Raw genomic sequence first — 23,302 nt, forward strand, 5'->3', positions numbered from 1 at the left:
AAGCTTTCAAAAGCAGCCGGTGCTGTGTTTTCGGTTGAGCAGCTGCTGGGATGTGCTGTGCATGGTGGAAGCCCAGCCTTTGCTCTGCGCAAGCATGACACCTGCCCGGGGCCTGTCAAAACCCTGTCCTTCAGCAGCACGGACATTGCTTCTGTCACTCAGCTCCAAAAAGGCCCATGCAGGTCATTCCTGAACCATGTGGCACTGATATGCTGCCAGGTGCTGCGCAGCAGATGAGCTTGTCAGTAAGGTGCAGGGTAGATGTGCTGAGTAGAAACAGATTGGCTATTTCTTTTTTAATTTCCATTTCTTCAAGATGCTTCTGTTCTGATCTGTGCCTTTAGAAGTGTGACGCTCGTTGGTGCTGGACGCAGCCTGCTGTGGGACAGGCAATATCACGCAGCCAAGATGGTGGCATTTAATTGGAAGGTGAGGATGTTTCACATTCATAAAGCAGTGAATTTCTGCTCTTTCAAGCAAATGCATGTAAGGTCTGGATGGGGTGGGTCCTGTGTTTATAAAGATGGTTTTGTTGCCTAGGTGAAGGTTGTTTAACCACCACAGTGTCTGCAGCTCAGGGACAGAGGACTCGTTGTTGTCCTTTCTTGCTATACATGCTTGCACCTTGCGGGCTGGCCCCAGTACTTGCTGTTGGGGCCTCACAGTGCCTACCTGAGCACAAGGCTGGTAGACAAGCTCTGCTCTGCTCTGCTTGCCTCTGCTCCTCCTGGCTTTCCTCTTTCCAGGCCTTTCCAGCTCCTCTTTCCTCAATTCCTTTCATTACTGGAGAGTGTTTTCTCCACTGTGTCTTTTAGTGTATTGGGGCCATAAACACTCTGTAGGGTACATGTGTAAGGCACAGAAGTGTCTGAGCAAGTACCTCATGCATTAGCAGTTTTAACATGTGAAACCATTTCTCAAGAAAGCAATGCTAACCCCAAGCCTTGGCTTTACCTTTCTGGTGTTGCAGAACTGTGCTTTAAAGAGATTGCCACTTCTAATATGCTGAGAGATGGACAGAGCATGATTTTTTTTTTTTCCAAAATTAGAGGGGAGTGGTCTGATGTCAAATGTAACATTGCAGCTTGTAGAGATCAGCATTATAAAAGACCTCACTTTAGCCTCTGGTTTGTGGACTTTAAGGGGACAGACTAGTTGGTGTATAGATACAAGGCTTTTTCTAAATTCAGTAGTTTGACAATGACCAAACAACTTTAGAGGTGCTGGAAGGCCTGCTAAGGGTACAAGGAGGGTACTGGAAGGCTTGCTAAGGAGGAGCTGGCACTGTGAACCTACTGTGCTCCCCTGAAAGCCCAGACTGATCCTGCTGGCCAGGTGGCTCTTTGAAATATTGGGCTGGGAAGTTCATGTGCCTTCAGTATCAGTCTGGAACTAACATCTTTCACTGAGTGCTTGTGCCACTCATATTTGTATTCCGTGTTCACAGTGTTACCCATTTGCATTTTATTTTTTATTCCACATACACTTATGGCAGGATGCTTTTATAACATTTAAATATGTTGTGCAATTTCAGTGGTTCCAGGCATTAAAAACTCCTGAAACTTCATCATTGGAGTCTTGGGTTTTTTTACTTTTCTTCTACTTGAAAGGCATTTATCTATACCTTCCAGATCTGGGCAAGTTAATTGCAAAACTACCATGGATTAAAATTTCTAGGAGCACAAAAGTGGTTTTGGGGATCACATTTGATAGCTGATATGCACAGATCCATCGCTGATGTGAGAATTGTACAGCAGCATTCCTACTTTTACAGTTAGCCTACGATACTCGGTTCTTCCCCTTTTTCAGTTCCAGATTGTGCCAATATTCTGTTTGCTGTAACGCAAGCAAAAGCAACAAAGACCTGTTCAAAGGGGCTTCATATACAAACTTGAATTAACTTGGTTTTGTCCTTTCCCCAGATGTTGATCTGCCTAGTTTGAAGTTTTCTACAGAAAAATCCCGCATGAACAGAGGAACATTACCATTGCTTTGAATAATGCTGTTGCTGTAGGAAGCTGTATAGCATCTCTGTAGATTAATTTTTAATTGTCCAAGTGTTCCAGTAACTACCTAAATATATTATTTTGCATTTCAGGCTTTGGAGAATTTCCCATTGCTGATGTACATTTTGGCAGCTAAAACATTGATTCTTTGCTTAGCCTTTGCTGGAGTAAAAATGTACCAGAGCAAAAAAATTGAAGAAAAACTGAAGAGGGAACGTGAAGAGAAGCAGAAAACAGAAGCAGAGAAGAAGTATGATTGAAGAGTCTCTCAGGTATAGAATTTATTTGACATCTTGGTGTTCAATAGTGGCACTGACATATTAATGCCACTACGTTTTGACTTGGATGCCTTTGGATTGTGCAGTTAGAACTATCACCATTATTTGTGTTCTTGTAATATTTGTCCTCTGTGGTGTTTCAGTGTATTTGTACACCCATATCATGCCCGTTCTTTGTAGGAATTGCAGTTACCACCAGAAAACTTGGCAGCTATGGTTTGTGATGTAGGAGATCTTAGCACAGTATTCCTCTTCAGCAGTTCATCTCCCTGCATTTTTACATCCAACCAATTGCACAGGAAGTCCTGATGCATAGAAGATGGTTAAACTGGGCAAAAAATGCAGGAGAGGTGTGCTAGACAGGATGATGCAATAAGTCCTCTTGGCCTTAAGTCACATAATTAAGATAGAAAGAATCAGCCATTTCATACTAGTTAAATACATGACAAGTTGTAGATAGTTTAGCTGAAAGGGCCAAATTTCATGCCATGGAACTTCCCAAAGTAACACAAATGCTACAGGTTATGCTATGTAATATCCACCATATATCATTAACTGAGGAAAATGGACATCTTTCTGCATAAAAGAGCAAAATGAACATTACAGAATTTCTTAAAAGTTTTGAGTTTTGATTCCCTATGTGCTGAATTCCTTCCTGCTTTCACAGTTCAAGCAATCATTGCCTTATTGGTTCAAGTCCATTAGCAAAATGGGTGCTGCCTAGTGCTAAGATTATACTCCCTGACTTGTTAGATATCTTACTTGTTTCACATCTCTGTGTTCTGCAGCAAAATGGGAATTCTATTCCTGCCTGCCCTTTGCAAGCTCAGTGGGAGTTTGATGTAATTTTACTCTTTATTAAACTAAAAAACTTACTTTCCCCTTTTAAGGTCATCGCCTCACATATGAAGAGAGTTTCATTTCTTAGAAATGTTTACTAGTTTTGCTTTCAAACCTGTCACTGTTTTATTTCATGCAACAAGGGTTGGAAATTGTGACTAGAAATGGAGCCCTGGAACTAACAGTGGGAACAAAGCGGTTCATTTGCATAGGAAAAAAACAACAAAACCAAAGGTGTTTCTCAGTCTCCTATTTACATCAGATTACAGTCTTGTCTCTGGGCAGACTTGTGCCATTTTAAACTTTTATTTTAAATCAGTTTCATTAGCCACTGGGAAATGCTGTCAGGACTCTTCTTTCTGTTTTTACAGAGTAAGTCAGAGAAAATTATATGGAGTTTTATTGCTAAACAAATCAGAGGTCGCTGCCCTGCAAGTGAGGAAGCTTGCTGCTTGTAATGAAGAGACTGTGCTGTGTGTGCAGCATTGGGTCCCAGTGAGTTCTCTTTGGCAGAGTTCATAGCCAAAGGGATTGCTGCCCCAGGGTAGTGAGCTCATCCCACAAGACCTCTGTGTTCAGCATATGACATTGACCTTGTTGAATGACTGGCATTAAAGCATCTCTGATTTCACAGAAAATACCCTACTTGCCCAGTCACCCAGTGTTACCCACCAGAGGCCCAGGCCTTCCTAACTTCTGCCTTCTCTCGGGCTGTCAGCCAAGTCTTTCTGTAATGGGATTGCAAGAAGGGATGAATTCTCCTACCCTAAAAATGTTCTCCAGTGTCAGCACTGCAGAGCTGGGATTAGCTCCAGTTGCAGCGTGCCACGTGCACAGGCAGATTTAGCCCATGTGCTGCCAGTATAGCACGCCTGCTGTTCTCACTGCTGTTTCCCCACCATGCAGATTTTCTGACACTTGGCAGCTTGCATTGGATTCCTTTTCTGGGAGAGTGAAGCCTTCCTGTAGATGAAGGATGTGTCAAAGGAATAAAACCCTTAAGAGTAACATTCACTTAAACTGTATCTCAACTTTTTATACATACAGCAAAATATCAAAGCCTCTATTTATGCAATAAAAAATCCTTTGTAAAAAAAAAAAAAGTAATGGCCTTGGTTTCTGCTTACTCAATTGCTACAGTTAAAGCTGCAGGGGAGGTAGTTTTTAAAATATTAGCTGCAAGGACATGGCTGGTTCAAAAGAGAAAACACCCTGAATGTATCATGGATGTGTATAAGGTTCATGGACAGACAGCGGGAAACGGGAAGGGCTCTGCAGCTTCTTCAGAGAAACTGCTTCCTGCAAGGGTGTAAATCTGAGACTTGTGGGCCCTTTGTTGAATCCAGGTGAACAAACACAGGAGAGGAGCTTTTCCAGGCAGGTCTTTCTCAAACCACTTTCTGCACCCAAGGCGTCTCAAGATTAATGCAAATTACAGTGTCACCTTTGAGGCGGTTTCATGCTAGGGGGTCTATAATAAGATTTTGCTATGCACAGTATCTGAGAACTGTGTATGGCTCTCTATTTACTATACGGCCTATGAAGCAGAGTGGGTTTTCATTACCATTGCTACCTACTTCTGCATGTGCAATAATATCAAATCCTGGAGGATAAGCTAACTTGGTCATGGTAGGTTAATCAGCAGAGTAGATTTTTTTCACAGAAATAAAGGCTTAGACATGTGGAGTAGTGCCAGCAGGTACGTTTGCCTTCACATTTTCCTTCATGTTTCCATTATAAAGCACTTCCTAGATCCTTGTATCTTCTGGAAGTTATGGTGAAGCTGAAACCTGACAGTGGAGTGGGGTGAGTAGGGAAGAGGAGAGGTGGAGAGCCCTTGGAAAAGCCTTGGGAGTCCAGCAGGATGTGGGACGCCTCTGGGATGGCTTGCTCCTTCCCTTTCCCTGTGGTTGCGGGGCCGAGGTGCCTGCTGTGGTCACACCAGCGCACGCTGCTGCAGTGTCGGTCTCGCAAGCGCTACCTGACTAAATTTGTGTGCATCTGATAACAGCTGATGCGCAGAGATCTTTTGCTGTGGTGGAGTTACTCATCGGGTACTGCAGTGATTTTTAAAATCTCACTGTTCATGCGGTCACCTTGGTGACTGGGGAATGTAAGTATTGCAGAAAACCATTCCTGGGATAGAGCAATATCCTTGCTATGGCAGCCTCAGGGAATTTGTAGTGCCGTTGTAAAACAGCAGTTTCCCTCTACGATCTCAGCAGTCATCTGTCTATGCAAAGGTGGAATTGAATGGTAATTTAATTAAATGGCTCTGCAGTGTTCAGTGAGAACAGTCTCTGCTAACCACTTCCATTAAACAGCTATTGAGGGAAATGCACCAAGGTACTTGGCTAAGCCACATGCCCAGACGTTAACAGGCAGATGTCAGGCCTGTATAGTGTCCACCAGCTTCAAAAATGAGCAATGTCTTGGCTCCATGCAGTCACCAGTTGCTTTTGAGTATTGGCCCCAATCTAGATTTTTTAAGCCTCTCAATCAAGAGTAGATTTTTCTAGACCAATAGTAATATTGGTTTTTGGGGTTTTTTTAAGCTGAAAGCAGATGTATTCTCTACTTCAATACAGTTGCTCTGTAAGCAGTCAAAGGTACATGATCTCCCTTTAAAGCAAGTAATTTAGCATCAAAGCAACTGGGCACCATGTAGCACCCAAAGCAATCAAGACTGGCATTAAAATCTGGGGGCCCTACCTTGCCAAACACGTGCAAGAAAGGAATTCATACAAGAAGCCTGTTCTTTGTCCCTTTTTCTTCAATGGGGGAGAAAGCAGCTGTGAGGAGTCTGTGACTCCTCAGAAGTCCTCCACATGACCAGGCAAAGAGCTTCTACAACCAAAACAGAAAACCTCTTTGTACATGTAAGACTTCAAATCTGGTCCAACTGAGCTGCTTTTTTCCTTAACTTTGGGGTAGTGCTACAGCACAGGTAACCCCTAGAGCTTTTGATGGGTGTCATAGCACGCTAATATTCTAGACCTTCCAAAATAAGAAGAGACCTTCCATTATTATCCATTCCCAAATCTGAACCGATATCTGTTCTCTCTCATACCAGGGTAGAGTTTTGATCTGTGCTATCACTGGGTAGGTTATAGCAGGTTTTTTTACCCTCGGGCACCCTATGTGCTGTGGTTGCAGCCTTGAACAAGAAAATATACTGACACTGGGGGGAGACAGCAGCTCAGATTTGTTTCAGTTTCTTTTTCAGAAACCAGCTGGGGACCTTGAAGTCTTGTTTCTTGCTGAAAGAAGGGTTGTACAATTAGTCCCGGCAAGTGTAAAAGAGGAATAGAGTTCAATTCGATTGAGTTTCTGCAAGTGAGAGGAAGCAGCAAGGATAGAGAGCCTTGAAGTGCTCAGCGTGTATGAGTGTGCAGCTTGTTAGACAGCAGGGGATCTACACAGGATCCTCTTGTAGATGTTCCCATCCCAGAAAGTGAGCCAGGTCACACTCCTCTGGTGCCCACAAAACTAGAGAGTCTCTCCATTTCCCCTGTTCCATAAAATTACTCTTTTTCAAAAAGAGCCGTTGTGTTGTATGGATGGGCAACTTAACCTTACGCAGTACTTCACTTGCACAGGTCTTTCACTATTGGTTGTTGTTATTGTCATCGTGCCAAGTGTCAAAGACAGAAAATAAAAGTATTACTGTCTTTTAAACTTCTAGTGTTTACACCTTTAGGCTTTCATTTAGTGACACAAAGGCCATGTGTTTTTAAACAAAAGCTGAAATCCTTGTGTAGTAATAAAGAAAGGAGCTGTTGGGATTTTAAGGGGAAAAAAGTAAACTCTCACAGGTTCTGAGATGACTTAAGTGGCTGCTGGAATAGGGCTGTTCCAGCCTGCAGGAGCTCGGTGGCTGTGGGGTATCTGTGGTCCTTACAGTGAAAAATAAGTGAAGAAACATTCAACAGGACTGTTTTCTCATTATCCATTTTAGACTTTGGCTGAAATGAACTCAGCTTGATTTTAGCACCTCTGAATGTTTTTAAAATTCTGGAGGCCACAAGACTTTTACCAGAAATGCAACAGCACTGGTGCTGGTGAAAGGCGGAGCTCCCTGAGCAATGCCCCAGGGCAGGAGAGATTGCCCTTACGCCAGTGTGCTGCAGGTCAGGGAGCTAAATATTTTTCAGCTCTTCCAAGAGCCTCACATGCAAACAACTATTTCTAACGTTTTCTTCCTTGCTTTTCCTCTAAGGGATCAGTAATTCCAGCTGTTTTTTCTTGCTTTTCTCAGCAAAGGCCCTGCAAATGTTCTGTCTTGGGGTAGAGTCCTTCATGATTCTCCTTGATCCCAGCTCTAACCTGCGACGCTCAGCATCACTGCCTACCTGCTGACTGTCAGCGCCCCTGGTTTCAACTCGCCAAAGACAAGCACTGCGGCGAACTCTCATAGCCCCCTTTCCAGCTCCATCATGGGAGAAACCAGTAGGCAGTTGAAACAAACCTTACTTGTTTCAGCCCTCACCAGTTCTTCCAGTCTTTGCAAAGGTGCTTCTGAAGGTGCACCAACTTGTGGCATACTCTCCGTATTTATTAACTATGTACTAATCTCAGCCTTCAAGTCTAGTGAGGAGCTGATGGGCCTCATATGAAGGAGTTGACTACCCTGTGACAGTCTTGTGTTTAATATGCTCCTGATCACATGGAGAACGAACAAATATACAACCCACGTGGGTGTTTGGAGACAGGTGAAATTTCTAAAACCTGTGTTTCCCCCCTGGACATGTGCCAAAAGCTAGTTTCATATAGGCTGTCTGTAATTGACTACCTGGTTTAAGGACTTGGAGGTGGCTGGATGTTTACACACAACCCATGTCACTCCAGTTTGGCTTTGGCTTTTGAAGCTGTTTTTTTTTAGCTGCTGGAGCAAGCCCAGCATATCATGTAGGCTCAGCTGGACCTTGATTGGCATGTGTGTACCAATCTGGGGATAATCAGAGCACCAGCTAGCTCTTCTCCAGCTGATAACAGAAATACCTGGTAGCTGCGGGAACAGTTATCCCCATAGCAATGGACTCCTCATATGTTCCTGCAGAAAAAAATTGTTTAGGCACAAATAAGTGATTAGGCGTATATTCACATTTATCTCCATATGGCATCAATTTCTCCCTCTTTGAATCTGATGAGAGCGCTACTGAAAATGCCTGTGTGTACCAGCATCAAAGACTGCCTCACCGCAAGATGTTTCCAGTCTATCCGAAGGCTGTTGAGATGGCTGTCACAGAGCAGAGAATGTATATAGCTGCTTCCTGTTGATCACTAGAAACGCAGCATGGGTGACTGTCCTATTTTATTGGGCTCTTTTTTTCCTGGCCTTCCTCATATCAGTTGGTTTTGTTCTCCAATGCCTCAGCTTCTAATGGCGTGGCACTTTACCAGTCCTATGGCTCTTTTGATTTGCTGTGACTCATATTCCTCTGGCCTAAGCTCAGGCTGATTTCCTGGCTTCCTGTTTCTCACTGATTTGAGGAGGTTTAGACCTGCCAACAAGAGATGCCAGACACTGACAGTTAAGTGCAGTTTAAGTCATATAAATGACTCTGGCCCTTGCATGTATTTGTTTTCTAAAAGGGTTTTCTTTTTTGCATTTTTTACATAGAACATTGTTCCTGTATCCCTCCTCCTTTCCTCTGTGCATTTCTCTCCATACCTTCACCACATGGTTACTGCAGAAGAAAATATCAAGGAACAAGTTCACAGAGACAGTGGCTGGGCTTTGACAATGTTGTTGCCTTTCCACTACCTGGGCAGTCTTCTCCCAGTTCTCAGACACGGCACAAAATGAACCCAGCTCTGCCTGCTCAGTCACAGAAGCTCACACCTGTGTCACATCATTACATCCCTGGCTTGGGCCTCTGTAGGCTCTTGCCCCAAGTGCATTTGTCCTGTCTGTATCCTGGGTTGCAGTGTGCTATTAGGACACAAGACTTGAAAATAAGGAAAAAAACATGTTGAGCCAATCATTACAGGCCTGCTTCGTGAGCTGGAGGAAAATAAATGTGGGGTTTTTTATGAAGACGAGGCTTGGAAAAGCATTTACAAGTAATTAGTCGATGAGACATCATGAAAATTCAGGTGATTTGCATTCCAGCTAGCTTAGAGCAAAGAGACATCTGTTATAGCTTCTTCATCAACATATGCATTTGCATCTGCCTCTCTTCTTTATGCATAGATACTTTAATCATTTTATTCTAGTGGCGTATTTCAATCACACAGAAAGAGTCATGAGTGGGAGCAAAGAGATTTGCTTTGACATCCTGCAATGGTCAAGTGTACTGAGCCTCTCTACAAGAGCTATTGCTAGCAAACCTTAATAAAATAATAGGTATTTAAAATCCTACCAAGAAGATACTAGACTCATGCATGCTATTTCAAGTGCTCTTGAATAAGGTGCATGCTATTTGGTAATATCCTCCTATTAGCTTGTTTAGTCATATGTTAAAGGAATTGCATGTCATCCTAAATTACCAGTTGAGTCAGAACTGTATGAGCCACAATATTTTTCTTCGTACAAAGAGTTACAACGTTTTGTAGAAAACATGGGTTGTAATTACCCTTATGCAGCAGCAAAGGGGGAGGGAGGAAGAAAGAAGAGGACTCATCTCAGAGGATTTTATATAAAATACCAAAGTTCATTTGATTTCAGACTTGGTTCTTTTTCCTCCCCGCAGGTTTCTGTACACATTAAATAGGACTGAGTAGAAAAGTTTGACCAGCCCTCAGCCTCCCAGAGGGAGGCTGGGAAGAGTAAAGGTGTTTAGTGAGGCTTTCCTGGCCCTTTGCAGGCACAGGATGTTTTCCCTTGCTCTCTGGAAGATGTGGCAACAAACACTTCCTCTTTCCTCATGCTTGTTTCCAGGAAACCCTTCCCAAAGGCTTCACCCTTGTTTTACCAAAGGATACAAGACAGGAAAGACTGACAAATCCCTGTGACACAAATTACTTCCTCTTGAGACTTCCTCATTGCTAAAATGGATGGAAAGCAGGTGATTCTGTACCTGGTCCCATGGACTCCATTGCAGATTAGGGATGGCAGAAGACACACCCTACCAATGAAGAAGTATTGCAATGTGGCCCTAAACCTGCAGCTGCATAAGCCATGGCAGCAGCGACCAATAAGGCTGAGCTGCAGTGAGGCAGCAGTCCAGGACTCTGCTCTGTTTAGGTCTGGTCTTGTTCTTCTTTATTGTGAATTCAGAATGCAGCAATGAAGTCATCGGGTTCATGCTCATTTGACTGTGGTGCACTGTTACTTCTCCCCAGTAGTGTAGTCCAGCGTCGCTGGGTGAAGATAAACAGGCATTGGGGTTATGAGGTGTGCATCATTTGTTTCTTAAGAAAACCAGGCTACTGTGCAATTACTGCCTATCCTTGTGGTAAAGCAGCACCAGAACTATTTCTTTCCTTACGCTGATTGCACACCACTTCATATTCTTTGATATTTAGTGGAGCAATTGCTGCTTCAAGCCAATGTGAAATTACATTCGGGGCCATGATACTAGGACAATAGCCCCTCTCCAGTCTCTCCCTTTCCTCCCTGCCCCCTCTTTCCTCCTTGCATTTGAAGCACCTAATTTTCCATTCTCTGCTACATCCATATTTGTCAAAAAAAGAGCAGATGCTTTCACTGATGAATATGAAACTGATAAAAGATGGTTATTTTTCTCTGTATATTCACATCTCAGCTCCAGAGAATTCTATGTGAGGATTCTTCTGAAGGTAGATGAGACTCCCTTTTTTAGATATCTCTCTGCCACACCAAATTACAATGCTCATCTAGTTGGTTTCCACACACAGGAGAAAAACTGCACAGATTTGTCTCAGTGTATGGAAATGTTTTAGTGAACCTGTGAATCATCTCATAACTTACTTCTTTCATGTTTTTATGGTCTTAGTTCTCTTAGAAGTACACAATAAACACATACCCAGTAATGAATAACACAGGGAATGTAAATTGGGAGCCACTTTCAAAAAAAAAAAAAACACCAAGAAAGTGTTCAATGAACTTGAAAAAAACTGCTGTTAAAAAATACTACTTTGCATCACTCATAAATAATCTTTTGAATGCAATTATGTGAGAAATCATTATATCGCAGTAATCAATGTCATGGATAAAGAAAATCTCCAATGATGAGTGCCATATTTTATCCTGAGAAACTGAACTCTTCATGCTAAAGCCTGAACCAACTACTAATTGTTAGGCTTCAGAAAGGAACTTCCCTTTTAGAAAGATTTCTTTTACCTGTCACAGAAATGTTTATCGCAGACCACTTTGGAAGCAAGGTACTCGGTGTAGTGAACTGCTGAGCTGATGGGAAAGCTGCATTAAATTATTCAGAGGTCTGAATCTTTTTCAGAAAATCTGAATATTCTTTAGGTCATGAATTCTAGTGTCAGTCATGGTCCAGCATATTACTTGCTCAGAGGCAGATCTCCCATTGGGGTTAAAGACAGGGTTGACCTACCAAATTCATTTTGCAGCCCAGTCTTTCTTGAAATTAAGAACATTTACATCTGAGGCATGGTCTTACAACTCCCGTAACAGAGGAATATGTGCAGAAAGGTGGCTGAACTGGATCTTAGGCATGCTTTGGTCCATTTTTGTGAAAAGGCAAATTAATTGTCCTTTCCCAGGGCAAGCATAATGCATATCAACCTACTAATGGAATACACTTAATCTACACTAAATACACTAAAATGTATTTAGATTTGGATTTAGAATTCTCTCTTTTATAAGCGCTGTTGACATGGGGTTTTAGGTTTATACCCTTTGAAAGAAATGGCTCAGCAGGACTGCAGCAGGGTAATTCATTCAACACCAACCAAAACACATCTGAAGCCTGACTGCAGGAAGAACTGTTTAAGAAAGTGTGTCAAGATAGTAGTTCTCCCATCTCTTCACTCAGTTTTAATCGCTACCTTCCATTTGTTTGGGGTCATCTTCTCTATTCCTTTAACGATCAAGTCACTGAATAGGATACACCTAAAGGAGTGGGTCCTCTGAACAGACCTCAGGGCAAAGTCCTTCCTGTTTTTTATAATAAACCATTTCAAAGAAGACCAGGTGACATTCATGGGATAGAGATAGTTGTAAGATGAAGACACAACCAGAAGCTTATGGCCATGGGCTCTAGCAACTTCAGGGTGACACTCAATGCTGCCCACGTAGACCACTTGTGGGACTGGCAGCAGAGTTCCTGTCTCCAGCTCCTTGTCTTCTTTTGCCCACACACACATCAGCTGCCTTTTATCCCTTGTCACAATTACACACTTCCCACAGGACGTGGTCAGAGATTCACACAACTCCTGAAAGATACCATTCTGCTGGTGGACGGGCAGCTCATCTCTTAATAAAAGTTTTTACCGGAGGCAGGGCACCCACACTTGGCAACTGCCAGTGTGAACAAGTGTCCATACTGACCAGCACAGGCTGGCCTCCTCAGCTATTTTTTTCTCCTGTTATAAGACTTTCTGGAATATCTGCTTCCCCTAAAAAAACAGTCCTGAAACCATTGAGCTGCAGTGTCCTCAAAGCTCTCAAATACAGCAGGCACTGCCTTTTTGAAATAGCATCAAAGCAAACCCTGTGAATTATGTGCCTGAGGAGCAGATTTGCGAAGTGCTGTATGTTGCTGTCTCAAGGCTCATGAAGGATGTTCACAGAGCTTGCAATGTGCCCGTTGCCCTGGCATTACTCTGCAGTGTCACACCCAACCAGCATCAGCACCAGCAGGAGCTTCCAGGTGGCTGATCAGAAGGCACCTTGGAAAGCAATAGCCCCATCAGGCTGGGTACGCTGCAGCTGTGCAGCTAGCAGCTTCTGGCATCAGGACCTTGCTCGTCTTGAACATTGTGGTTCCTCCTCTCACAGCACTGGGTGGGTGCTTGGGCCCTGTGTACGTGTGTGGGCCAGTCACGCACTGCCAAAAGGAGCCCAGAGGGATGGAGATGCGGATGAAGGAGCTGCTCAGAGTCAGCACGGAGAGTGAGCCACACCAGAGCATTGAGACCAGTGGTAGGAACCATTCCCTCCCTCCTTGGCAAGCATGCGGCCTCATGGAAGATGCAGCCTTAAAATTCTGACAGGTGGAGGAGGGGACTGAACCCTGGGTGTCTTGTTATGGGGGGCAGGAGGACCTCTGGACCCCCACATGAGCCTCCTGATGGGCAGGTTCAGTCCCAGCAGCATTGCGAGGTGCTGCCTGGTGCCTAACAGCACAGCAGCCTGTGCAAGGTCCACCATGCTCAGCCTGCCCAGCTTCAGGCCTTAGAGAGGGAAGAAGTGAGTGATACCTCAGACATCGCTTCAGGGTGAATTATTTTTAGGAATGATTTGGTTTCTAGAGACCTCATAAGTTCCTGCTTTGTGCAGTCACTTCTCTATTTTGTGCTGGCTGTACCGACGAACCGCTGAGGCACCCGCATTGAGCCTGACACCAGCACCATTACACTCTACAAGGGTGAGCAACACCATTAGGGGGAGAAAGGAAAATTTCTCGTGTGCTGTTATGTGAACACACAGGCTGAAGTGAAGGTCAGAGCAGAAGGCTGGACAGGTACCATCCTGCTGCCACGGCAAATCAAACAGGGGCACAGGAGCACATGGCCAAGTGAGGGCTGCGGCTGCCCTGGGAGAAGGGAACATTCAGGGGAAGGGGTGTGGGTGTGTGCACGCACTGAGGGCAGCAAGTGTTTGGCTGGGCAAGGTTGTGGAGCAGAAGCAGTGAAAACTATTTTGACTTATCTGGTTTCTTACCTGTCCCTCCTCCTCACTGCAAATGCGCACACAGAATTTTACCGCAGGAGCAAGCTTGTCAGAGCAAGACTGTAAAACTGCTCACACTTAGCTGTACCTCCAAGGCTGGGAGTGAACACTGACAGCAGTATCAGTTGGGCTGAACAGCACAAACATGTCAGTCTTTGATTACAGCATGCATTTCCTTGCCCACCTCTGAATCTGAGACCCCCCCACAGTCCATGTCATCCCCTCTGGAAGAGGTTTCTTTCCCCCTAACAGAGTGGGAAACTCTGAAGCCAAAAAATGTCTGAAGATGAATATGGCCAGTGGGGTCTAACTCAGCTGTCTGAATGCTCGCCTTAGCAAGGCTAAGGCAAATAAGTGACGGGGCACATCATGTTAGTAGCATCACATGGAGAGCAGAAGTCTGAAATTTTGATATAGAAAGGGTATACCCCCAGAAAGAAGCCCATATAGTTCGTTATCCAGGTGCAAAATGGTGGGAGATTCAGACTGCACATATCAAGAAAAATCCTTAAATATGCAGTACGTATTCATATGAAATTACATAATATTGATTCATCTCTGTTGGCATTTCACACTGCGATACACCTTTCTCTTCTAGTGTTAGCTTTTGTCCTTAATAAATGTATGCCAGGAGCATAACCTGACATGAGTAGTCCTACTGGAGTTATTGGGTGCTTATTAGTTTTGAAAAGTGCATGTGTTTAAAGGCCTGGTCAGGGTCTGAGGTCCCTTTGAACCCTGTTCAAAAACACAGTCCTCTTCTGAACTGGACCACGCGTGTAGGTACCGCAGGGACTGCCCAGGAAAATTAGGCTTGATGCTCCTCAGTTTGAGCCCCCTATAGTGAACCGTCCTGAAACCAACTCTGTATCACTCCAGGCTTTTGCGGTTTTGCAGCATCAAGGCAAATACCGAATGATGAAGAAAGCCTGCTGCTGCAGGCTGAGCGCTTGTCTGTGCTTTCATGTGCCCATGAAGGGGCTTAGCAAGGTGGATGAAGGAGGTGCAAACCAGTCTTTCCACTTGCAAGGCCTTAAGGCACAGGCAAGGTCTGTTGCTGTATTGTGATGCTGTCTCAGAAGGACAGGGTGATGCTCTTATGCTGTCAGGTGGCGTCAATGTGCCTGCGTCTCTGGCTGGCCCTGGCTTCTTCAACCCCCATGAATTTATCTGAGCCTAAGTGCTTATGAAAATACCAGTTATAAAGCAGCTGATATGTAGTGAGATGGGAGGGGTGGACTGCTTTCATGTCCTTGTCAGAGAAACCATATGAGTGGATCCTCCTATGTTCCATTCATAGATCTGTGACATAAAACCACCTGATAACCTGCTTTAAAAACAATTATTCATGGTCCCAGCGACTCAATTTAAAAAACTTGGGCAGCAGACATAAAGTGCTGTTCTGAGACACAAAAATAAGTATTTTGTTTCCTCTGCTACCTTTAGTTTGCTGTGTTACTTGTTGCCTCTTTTCCCTTCCACCTTATGTCTACATAGCCAGTGAGGACTTGGGGTAGGGACCTTTCCTTCTTCTGTAATTTTAGACTTCTGACATTCCCTAGCAAGGCCACACAATGCAAAATCTCTGGGCATAGCCCCTGCCCCACAAGTGCATTTGGGATTTGGGAAAAGCTCTCTTATCCTTCAGCCACTGCACCGGAGTCTTCTGCTCTCACCCTGCTGCCCTACCAGCAAGACCTGCCTCCGGCAGTAAGGCAGTGCCCTGAAGGTTGGGGTTTGGGCATCAGCACTGGGGCCACCCCTCTTCCTCCACCACCCCCAGCACATGCAGCATGCACCCAGCACCCCATGCCCAGGGCACCGGCCGTGGGGTACCTGCATCCTGGGTGTCTGCCGGTGTGGGAGGGTGGGCTCAGTAGCATGTGAAGTATTTCACAGGGATGCCCAGGCTCAGCCACCTCCTGCTCCCCCTAGGAAGGAGGTGGGAGGCCTGGCCCTGTCTGCTGCCAGCTCCTCCATCACTGCCTGGGCACACATGTGAGGGCTGAGCAGTGACACACCATACCTGGCACGCTCCCCCCCCCCCCAAAAGCACTTTTTTGGTGCTTCACTGAATTCCATTGTACCACCTAGCTAAATAACAAATTTACCAATTACCCATGAACAAAGTCCCTATTAATGATAATTAGGATACCAATTATCAATTACATACCGATTACCCACTTCAGTAATAATTATGTTATTAGGTTACCAGTCAGCACATTCTATAGGCAAGGTAAAAATCATCACAAACCCTTTATTTTAAAATGCCAAATAAAAACATAATGAAATACAGAACATAATGAAATACACATAAACAGTAGTCATGATGTTAGGCAAACAGTGGATGTTTCTACTGCTGTATTATATTACATGTAGCAGCCAAAATTAAGTTGCTAATTTTGAAATTTAACTTCTTTTTTTAATCTAAATGTTTTGTAAGTTTGAATTTTGTTTTTCCAAAACCAACACTTCAGAACATTATTCTATAGGGAATTTGGTTCTCTTCCAGTCATACATGGAGTGACAAAAAATAGGATTCCTTTTCTAACAAATACCGTACCCAATTAAGATATCTATTTTCCCTCCTAGTTGCCTGATGGAAGTCCTGAACACTAACTGAAGTCCCATGCCAAAGTAGTATTTCTGGTGTCAGACAAGGCTCCCCAAAAGTGTGTAATTTTAACTCTCGATCTGTGATGGAACCAGTAAGAGAAGCACTTGCCAAAATCAAAAATGGCCTCAGGATGGAAACAGAAAAAGTTGGAAAGTTCAGAAAATAAATAAAAAGCAAGCCCTAAACTTCTCAGAACAGAGCTAGTACAACTGTTGGCAGTTTCCCGCAAAGACTGGCGAGACACCTTGTGAAAACTGATGAAATTTGGGTTCCAGCATTAGGGACGCTGCCAAGGTTGAGCTTATCAGCCTTCCTCTTGGTGGCATCGCACCATGGCTTCTGCCTAAGCACGGCCACTATTACAGGTGGAAATACTTGGCCATCTATTCCTGGACTCTGTAGGAACAGAGTATCCTTAGGAGCTGAAGCTTTTTATCGGATGTGGTTGAAACTGTATGTACACATATATACGTCTTGCTGAGGTGGGGAAGGTAAAACAAAAGGAAAAGCTTCAAGGTCGAGGTGGCATAGAGCTGATGGGTGTGCCTGGGTCTGGGAAGGGGACAGAGCCATTACGTCTGTTACTTGAGCGGTCGAGGTCTGGGTTTGGCTCTCGATACAGGGTGTAGAGCCCCTGCTGCACGGTGAGCACAGGGAGAGGGAGGGCTCCCCTCGCCCCCACCACAGACTGCCCACAAAAGCTGATTACCTGTCAGGCTGTGAGCAGGAATGGGCTCATCCCCAAGGGGACACCGAAGGCGATATCAGTAGACTTCTGTCATACATCAGCAGTGAATTGGTTTCCAGCAGCTCAGTTTGCAAGGAGGCAGAGAGCACTTCCCGCAGCTGTGGGGTTCACTCTCCAGCCTGGCGCTTCCCTTGCATCAGCCTGTTAGAAAAAGCTGCAGCCGCTGCTGCGGGAGGTGGAATTTCACTGCACACTAATGTGACTGATGGACGTCTAAAACCTGTATCTGACACTCTCAATGGAAAGAGAGATTTGACCCTGCTTCCTGGTGCTGTTGCATGACTGGAAAAAATGATAAACTGGGTTTGCAGAGCAGGAGGAATTGTTGCTACTGCTAGAAGTCAGGCTGAAGTCTCCTCTCAGTGCTGGCGCTGGGCAGAAATTGATCCTTCTTCTGAACGGATAGCGATACTCACTGCCTTCTGGAAAACAGCCACACTGGGTAGAAGGAAAAAAACCTGAAACTGTAAATGTTTTTTCTACCTTCAAAACACCTCTTATTTTTCAGATATGAATAGCTGAGCTGCAGCAATGGGAGCATGGTTACCGAGTACAGTCAGGAGCAGTGAGCATAAATAGTGGATCCTGGCTCAAACTGAGCAGTTAATAAACCAGACACGTTCATGAAGCCAAAGGCAATGGGGTCCAAAACTAACTTGACTGCCTAATTGGCCTCTGCTGGAGACGGTGTCTGGGGAATATGCACCTGTCCAAAAAAGGAGACGTCTGTGTTGGAAAGCTGAATCTCTGGAATTCAGAGAAGTGGGGAAAGCCAAGAAGGTGGTGTGGATTTCATCTTGGCTATCAGCTGGAAGTATTAGCCTTGGAACATGTCTTACCAGATCAGGCTCTGGAAACTCCCTTTAAGGATATGGCCCACATGAAGTAAATCATTTCCAGGCAGTTGACTTGGACCAGCAGTGTCAAAATCCCATAACAATAACACTATATCATGCCAGAAAAAGATACATTAAAAAAAAAGAGAGAAAGAAATTGCAGCAAGAAAACGTGAAGCTACAGATAGAGCAAAAAACTGTTTAAGAAAAGTCAGGAAATAATGTTTCCTAGGTACAAAATTGTTGAGAACTTTTTTCCTATCAGTAACATAAAGCAAATACACAAAGCAACATAAAGGAGGCTGAAGGGAACCACAACAACCACCCCACGGACGTACAATTTTGTAGGATTTCATAGGGTTTTTGCCTTAAAATTCTTGGAGTATCTGCATCACTGGTTTCCAATCATTTTGATTTGCAGACTCCAGAGCTTTTTCCAATGAATTTGTGGACCAAATATAGCAAGCTGAAGCCCACTGCCAGCGTTTGCTTGTCCACAGCTGCCCATCCTGGACCCCTGTATGCCCAGGCTCCACAGGACATGGATTGAACACCCTTGAGCCACGTGGTGGGCAAAGCTCTTCTTGTGTCTGCTGAGGCTTGGTGGCCTGCAAAAGACACCCTAAAACTACCGTGACAGCCCTCTGCTTACTGCGTACCACCCGAAGAAGCAGCAGGGGATGAGGACTCAATGGGATTTCACAGTGAGGGGGTTAGCACTAAACACTGAACGAATTTGTTGGGGGTTATTGACACAACGGTGGCACAACCCTGAGGGCTACAGCTGTGGCTTGTCAGCCTTGATATTGTCCAGGTGGGCGCTGGAAGGGACCCTGGAGAGACGTCAAGATGTCTTTGCCCTCCTTATTGTCTTGGGCTTTGGTAAAGGGCTGACATGCAGGAAGAGAGCTGCTGAGAAATGCATGACCACTGTCAAAAACCCGCTGCAGACCAAGCCTGCCAAGCGAGCAAACAAGTCCAAGTCTGACATGTGCCTCCAGACCCTTGGAATAACCTTCCTTCCAGAAATGCCAGACATGGGTCAGCTTGCCTCCACCTCCAGGTGTCTGACATGGCAGTGAGGGTGGATGCAGAGGCTCCAGCCGCTGTGTCTGCTTGCAGAGTGCACACCCAATGGGCTCACTGGCAGCTCCGAGCCCCCCATAAATAAATGAATAAATAACAACAGCAAACAGGCACACCAACAGTGCGCCAGCGGGAATCGTACTGGCCCTTCTTGAAGCAACAGCATGCAAAGGAAGGCCTTCTGTTCTCCCGAGAGGCAAGCCATGAAAGCACATGATAGGATGAAACAGCCATGAAAGAGCTAGGCCAGCAAGGATTTGATTTCCAGCGTCTTCACCAAAGGCCTGGGGCTGAAAGAACATGGGCTGCACTTGGGTACCTTCACAGCTGCACGTGGGAAGCTTGCACAAGAGCGGTCTGCATCTGTCCTGGCACAGCTCCTCATTTCTTGCTTTCATGAAGGAAAAATATCCCTGTTTAGGCTCCGTATGCACAACAGAATTATAATAAAAAGAAACCAATTTCACACATTCCTTAGTACTGCATCTGTGCTCAGCACCTCAGACCCAGGATTGGTTTTGCCATCCTGCCTTTGCAGCTCCAGTAAGGCAGTGCTGTTGATAATAATGAAAGTGTCTTTGCTTTCCTTTCTTGGAAGCTCCACAATGCTTCTGTGAGGGTTAAGCTTCCCAGAATAGAGATAGTCAATGTAGTTTTCAGGCTTGCTGGAAACAATATTGCTGAGCATCATGACAAAGAGTAGAAAGCCGAAAAACCCAACGATGATGAGGATATAAAACGAGGCCATTATCTCCTCTTGCATCTCCAAGGCTGGGTTGCTGAAATTATTGAACCGAAGGGTCTTCTTTTGTCCCACAAACATGTGGAGTAAATTTGGCATGACCAAACTGCTGTTCGTGTGGTTGCTCAAAGCCATCTTGCGCTGCCACTCCGGCTGCAAAAGCTAAGCAAAACAAAAGAATCAACTTAGCTGGTTAATGCACACCTGTCCTTTCACATTGTCTAGCTCAGGTCCTTCACACTGTTTCCTCTCCTCTGCTGTGTAGCTGACTGCACTCAGCCATCCTCTAGCCGCATGTGTTGCATGCAAAGAGCCACGGTGAAAGTCGGTAGCAAGTTAGCACAAGAACTCGGAGAATCAAAAGCCGTTGCTCTCTGCTTGAAAGATGTGTGTGTACACGCATGGGCACGTACTACTCCCTTAGGCTGACTTTGTTTTGCTGGTGACGTAGCATCAAAATCAGGACACGGGAATAACGCTGCCAATTCCAGCAACTATCTCAATGGAAAAAGGATGACTCGTTCCTAGGTACCAGTATAATTCAAACAATAACACCGCTAAGGGGACAGGAGAACAATACCGGTATTATAGCCCTAGCTCCTGAGTGGAAGGGCTGTTCGCACTAAATCATCCACAGTAAAACCTGCTGAATTGAAAAAGAGCTGTGGGAAGGAACTAAATGAATACAAACTGATGTAAGTGTGTTATCTTGCTGAGAAGGAAACATGGAGGGAGAAATTATTTTCTGCCAATTTATGTTTCTTGAGGTTGTCTTTTTTTTATGAGCTTTTTTCAAAGTAATTTTTAGCACAAGAGAAACTTAAATCATTGCCTCTAAGCAAACCACAAGATCCTTCCATTCTGAAAAATCTCAAGATAAAAAGTTTTGACTCCATCTCCCAATCCCACATCTGAAAAATAAGCTTTTTCTTTTGCCAGTGACAATTTTCCAATTTTGATACAAATCTATGTATAATTTTTGGGTCTCTGAAATCCCCTTCTCTGGGAAGTGTGTGGTAATCTTAGAAAAGCTTTGTGGAAAACTGCCCGTGAGGTCTTGCTCAGCTGTAAATAGAAGCCAAGAATTTCATCCCAAACATGCAACTTTTGCTGATTTAAAGTCATTCACTTTCCTCGTTGCAGTTTTCCTTGCTTTTCAGCCAGTACTGATTAACTTGTGTAGCTCTCCTGTTGCAAAGGGTCTGTACAAACTGAGACTGCAGCCCCACGTATTGCAACAAGAGCTCTGGTGATACACAATACCTGAGGATTTGACCACTCCCTTAGGTCTCATACAAGAAACCATTTAAAGAGTTAGATATGAATAACAGGATAAAAAGCTCTGAAAAATCTGACAGAGACTAGAGAAAGCTCCTTCAGAGCAGCTCTGCCTGCCAGTCACCCCAGACGCATTTGGTAGTATTAAAATGAGGGTTACCCTTGGAAAAGATAGTGGCCTGAACCCCGGGTCAGGGCAGCCAGCATCCCTGGCTCGCAGCCTCCTTCCCTTTCTCATCCTGCTTGCAGGTACTGGTGGCAGGAGATGTTTTATCTTCCCTCCTCATGCCTCACACTGGGATGTTCACTACTCCTGACTCAGGGAAGTTAGGCATTTCCTCTCTGGTCCAGCTAGGATGAGCCCATCACTGGACCACTGAAGTGCCCATTGGGTCTCTGAAATTGCCTGAACATCCTGGGTGATTAAGGTTAGCTATTCCTGGTTAGGTTTCCTCCTTCTATTACCTTTTAATGAATCTGTTTACCCTGCTGGCTGAGTTGTGACTGGTCTGCCTGGAATCTATTAATAGCCCAATAACTACGACGGGCGGCTGCGTGAGCCGAGTGCTGAGCTTACGTTGGACCCATTCGCAGAGGCGTGTGGAGATTTACAGCTGCAGCACAGGAGCTGGAGATGTACCAGTGGAATATAATGAATTGCAGCAACAGTGGGTGTGTGGGACCACACAGTTCAGGTAGGGTATAGCTTTTAGCTAACTAGGATTTTTTGGTCTATACAGAAAAACAGAATGGCAAGATTCCTTCCAGATGCCAAACCAGATACAAGTAAACTCCCCGTAGATTACAAAATTCCTCTTCTCTCTGCCCCAGCCCAATCTGGCTACATGTTCTAGGCTGCAGTAGAAATCAGTGATCACAATACTCCGCAGAATGAAATCTCTCTTTAGTGTAACCCATTCGGAGGGCACAATGTGAAGAAAGTGATCTATACCTTGGCTGAACACTAAAACTGACTGAACACTAGGTGAAAGTTTTATTCTGAAAAAGATTAACTGAAAGTAAGTTGACTTCCTGATAACAAGATTTTCTCTGTTGTTCCCCAAACCCACATTTCCCTTCTCTGCCTCTCCAGCCTGTTCTGCTATGCTGGCTGTCCTGGGGTTTGTGACTAATGCCATGAGGAGCTACAACACGTTACAGAGGACCAAAGTTCAGAGATATACCAGTGATCCGTACTCTTCTTGATAGATAGACTTCCTAACTTTCTGCACTCCCACTGCAAGAGACCCCAAACAGCCTACCCTCTGCCCACCCGCAGAAATCTTGTACCCAGTTGCCACAACTATATTCATTTGCTATCATATAAAAGTAAGGCTAAGCTTTGAGTGCTCTTGTTTGTATTTATTTCTTCCAGTGCCTCCTGCTGCCTGCATTTTGTTGAAGGGCTTTCTTCTGCACTCATTGTCTTGCTTCATGGGTCACCTCACTTCTGCAGACCCCTTGAGACAGGACAGTGACTAGATGGACTGTCCTTCTCACGTTCGGGAAGATGATCTCCAGTTGGGAACCGCAGCCACATGCTGCCCTTTGGAGTCTCTTGGCATGGGCTCCCTGGCTCCTGCCACCACTGGAGTGGCGCTGGTCCTTTAGGGATGTGTACAAATTGTTGGGTTAAAATTAAATACAAAAGCACGGTGTTTTGACATGCAGTTCCTAGGACACTGCTTTCTAAGGAATACAGTATTTTCTGCTCTAGAGCAGTGAAACTAGTTATATGTTGGACTGGCACTTAAAATACCTGCAAGTGTGAGTATCGCTGAGCCATGTGCCACTCCTCTTTTTTTGCTTTTCTAACATTTTTCCCCTCTCGTACAAAACACGACAGAAAAACAACATGACGTACCCAGAAATCCCCAGAAAACAATAATGAAAGGCTTGCGGCAAATGACATAAGCCGAAAGGGCAGAGTATTGCCCGTTAACAGCTGCCTAATCCTCCTTAGGCCAGGCACACAGCACACTGGGGGTTTTTAACTGGCAGGCTGTGGGGACCAAGCGCAAGTGTGATGCCACTGAAAGGCAGAACATGAGTATTCACCCCAAAATGAGAAAGAAGTCTACG

General features: G+C 44.8%; 2 protein-coding genes across 14 annotated transcripts in view; one reads left to right on the top strand and one right to left on the bottom strand.

Moving 5' to 3' along the window:
- The window catches only part of SMIM11 (small integral membrane protein 11), a 35,868-nt gene that overhangs the window by 5,043 nt on the left and 7,523 nt on the right, over positions 1-23,302 (top strand). For 5 of the 13 annotated variants that reach the window (XM_056328356.1, XM_056328366.1, XM_056328355.1 and 2 more), the window contains 3 exons: positions 345-429; positions 2,099-2,278; positions 4,031-4,138. In XM_056328356.1, coding sequence (XP_056184331.1) covers positions 345-429; positions 2,099-2,266 — 253 coding nt within the window. In that variant the 3' untranslated portion in view covers positions 2,267-2,278; positions 4,031-4,138. The other 8 variants (XM_056328368.1, XM_056328367.1, XM_056328363.1 and 5 more) reach the window with 7 other exon arrangements.
- Positions 12,009-20,077, bottom strand: C2H21orf140 (chromosome 2 C21orf140 homolog). Its single transcript, XM_056329094.1, is given in 5 exon segments — positions 12,009-12,050; positions 12,053-12,598; positions 12,600-12,784; positions 13,549-13,600; positions 19,682-20,077. Coding segments are annotated over 5 exon segments (1,221 nt in total).

This window comes from Falco biarmicus, chromosome 2 (genome assembly GCF_023638135.1).
Source record: "Falco biarmicus isolate bFalBia1 chromosome 2, bFalBia1.pri, whole genome shotgun sequence".
NCBI classification, from domain to species: Eukaryota; Metazoa; Chordata; class Aves; order Falconiformes; family Falconidae; genus Falco; species Falco biarmicus.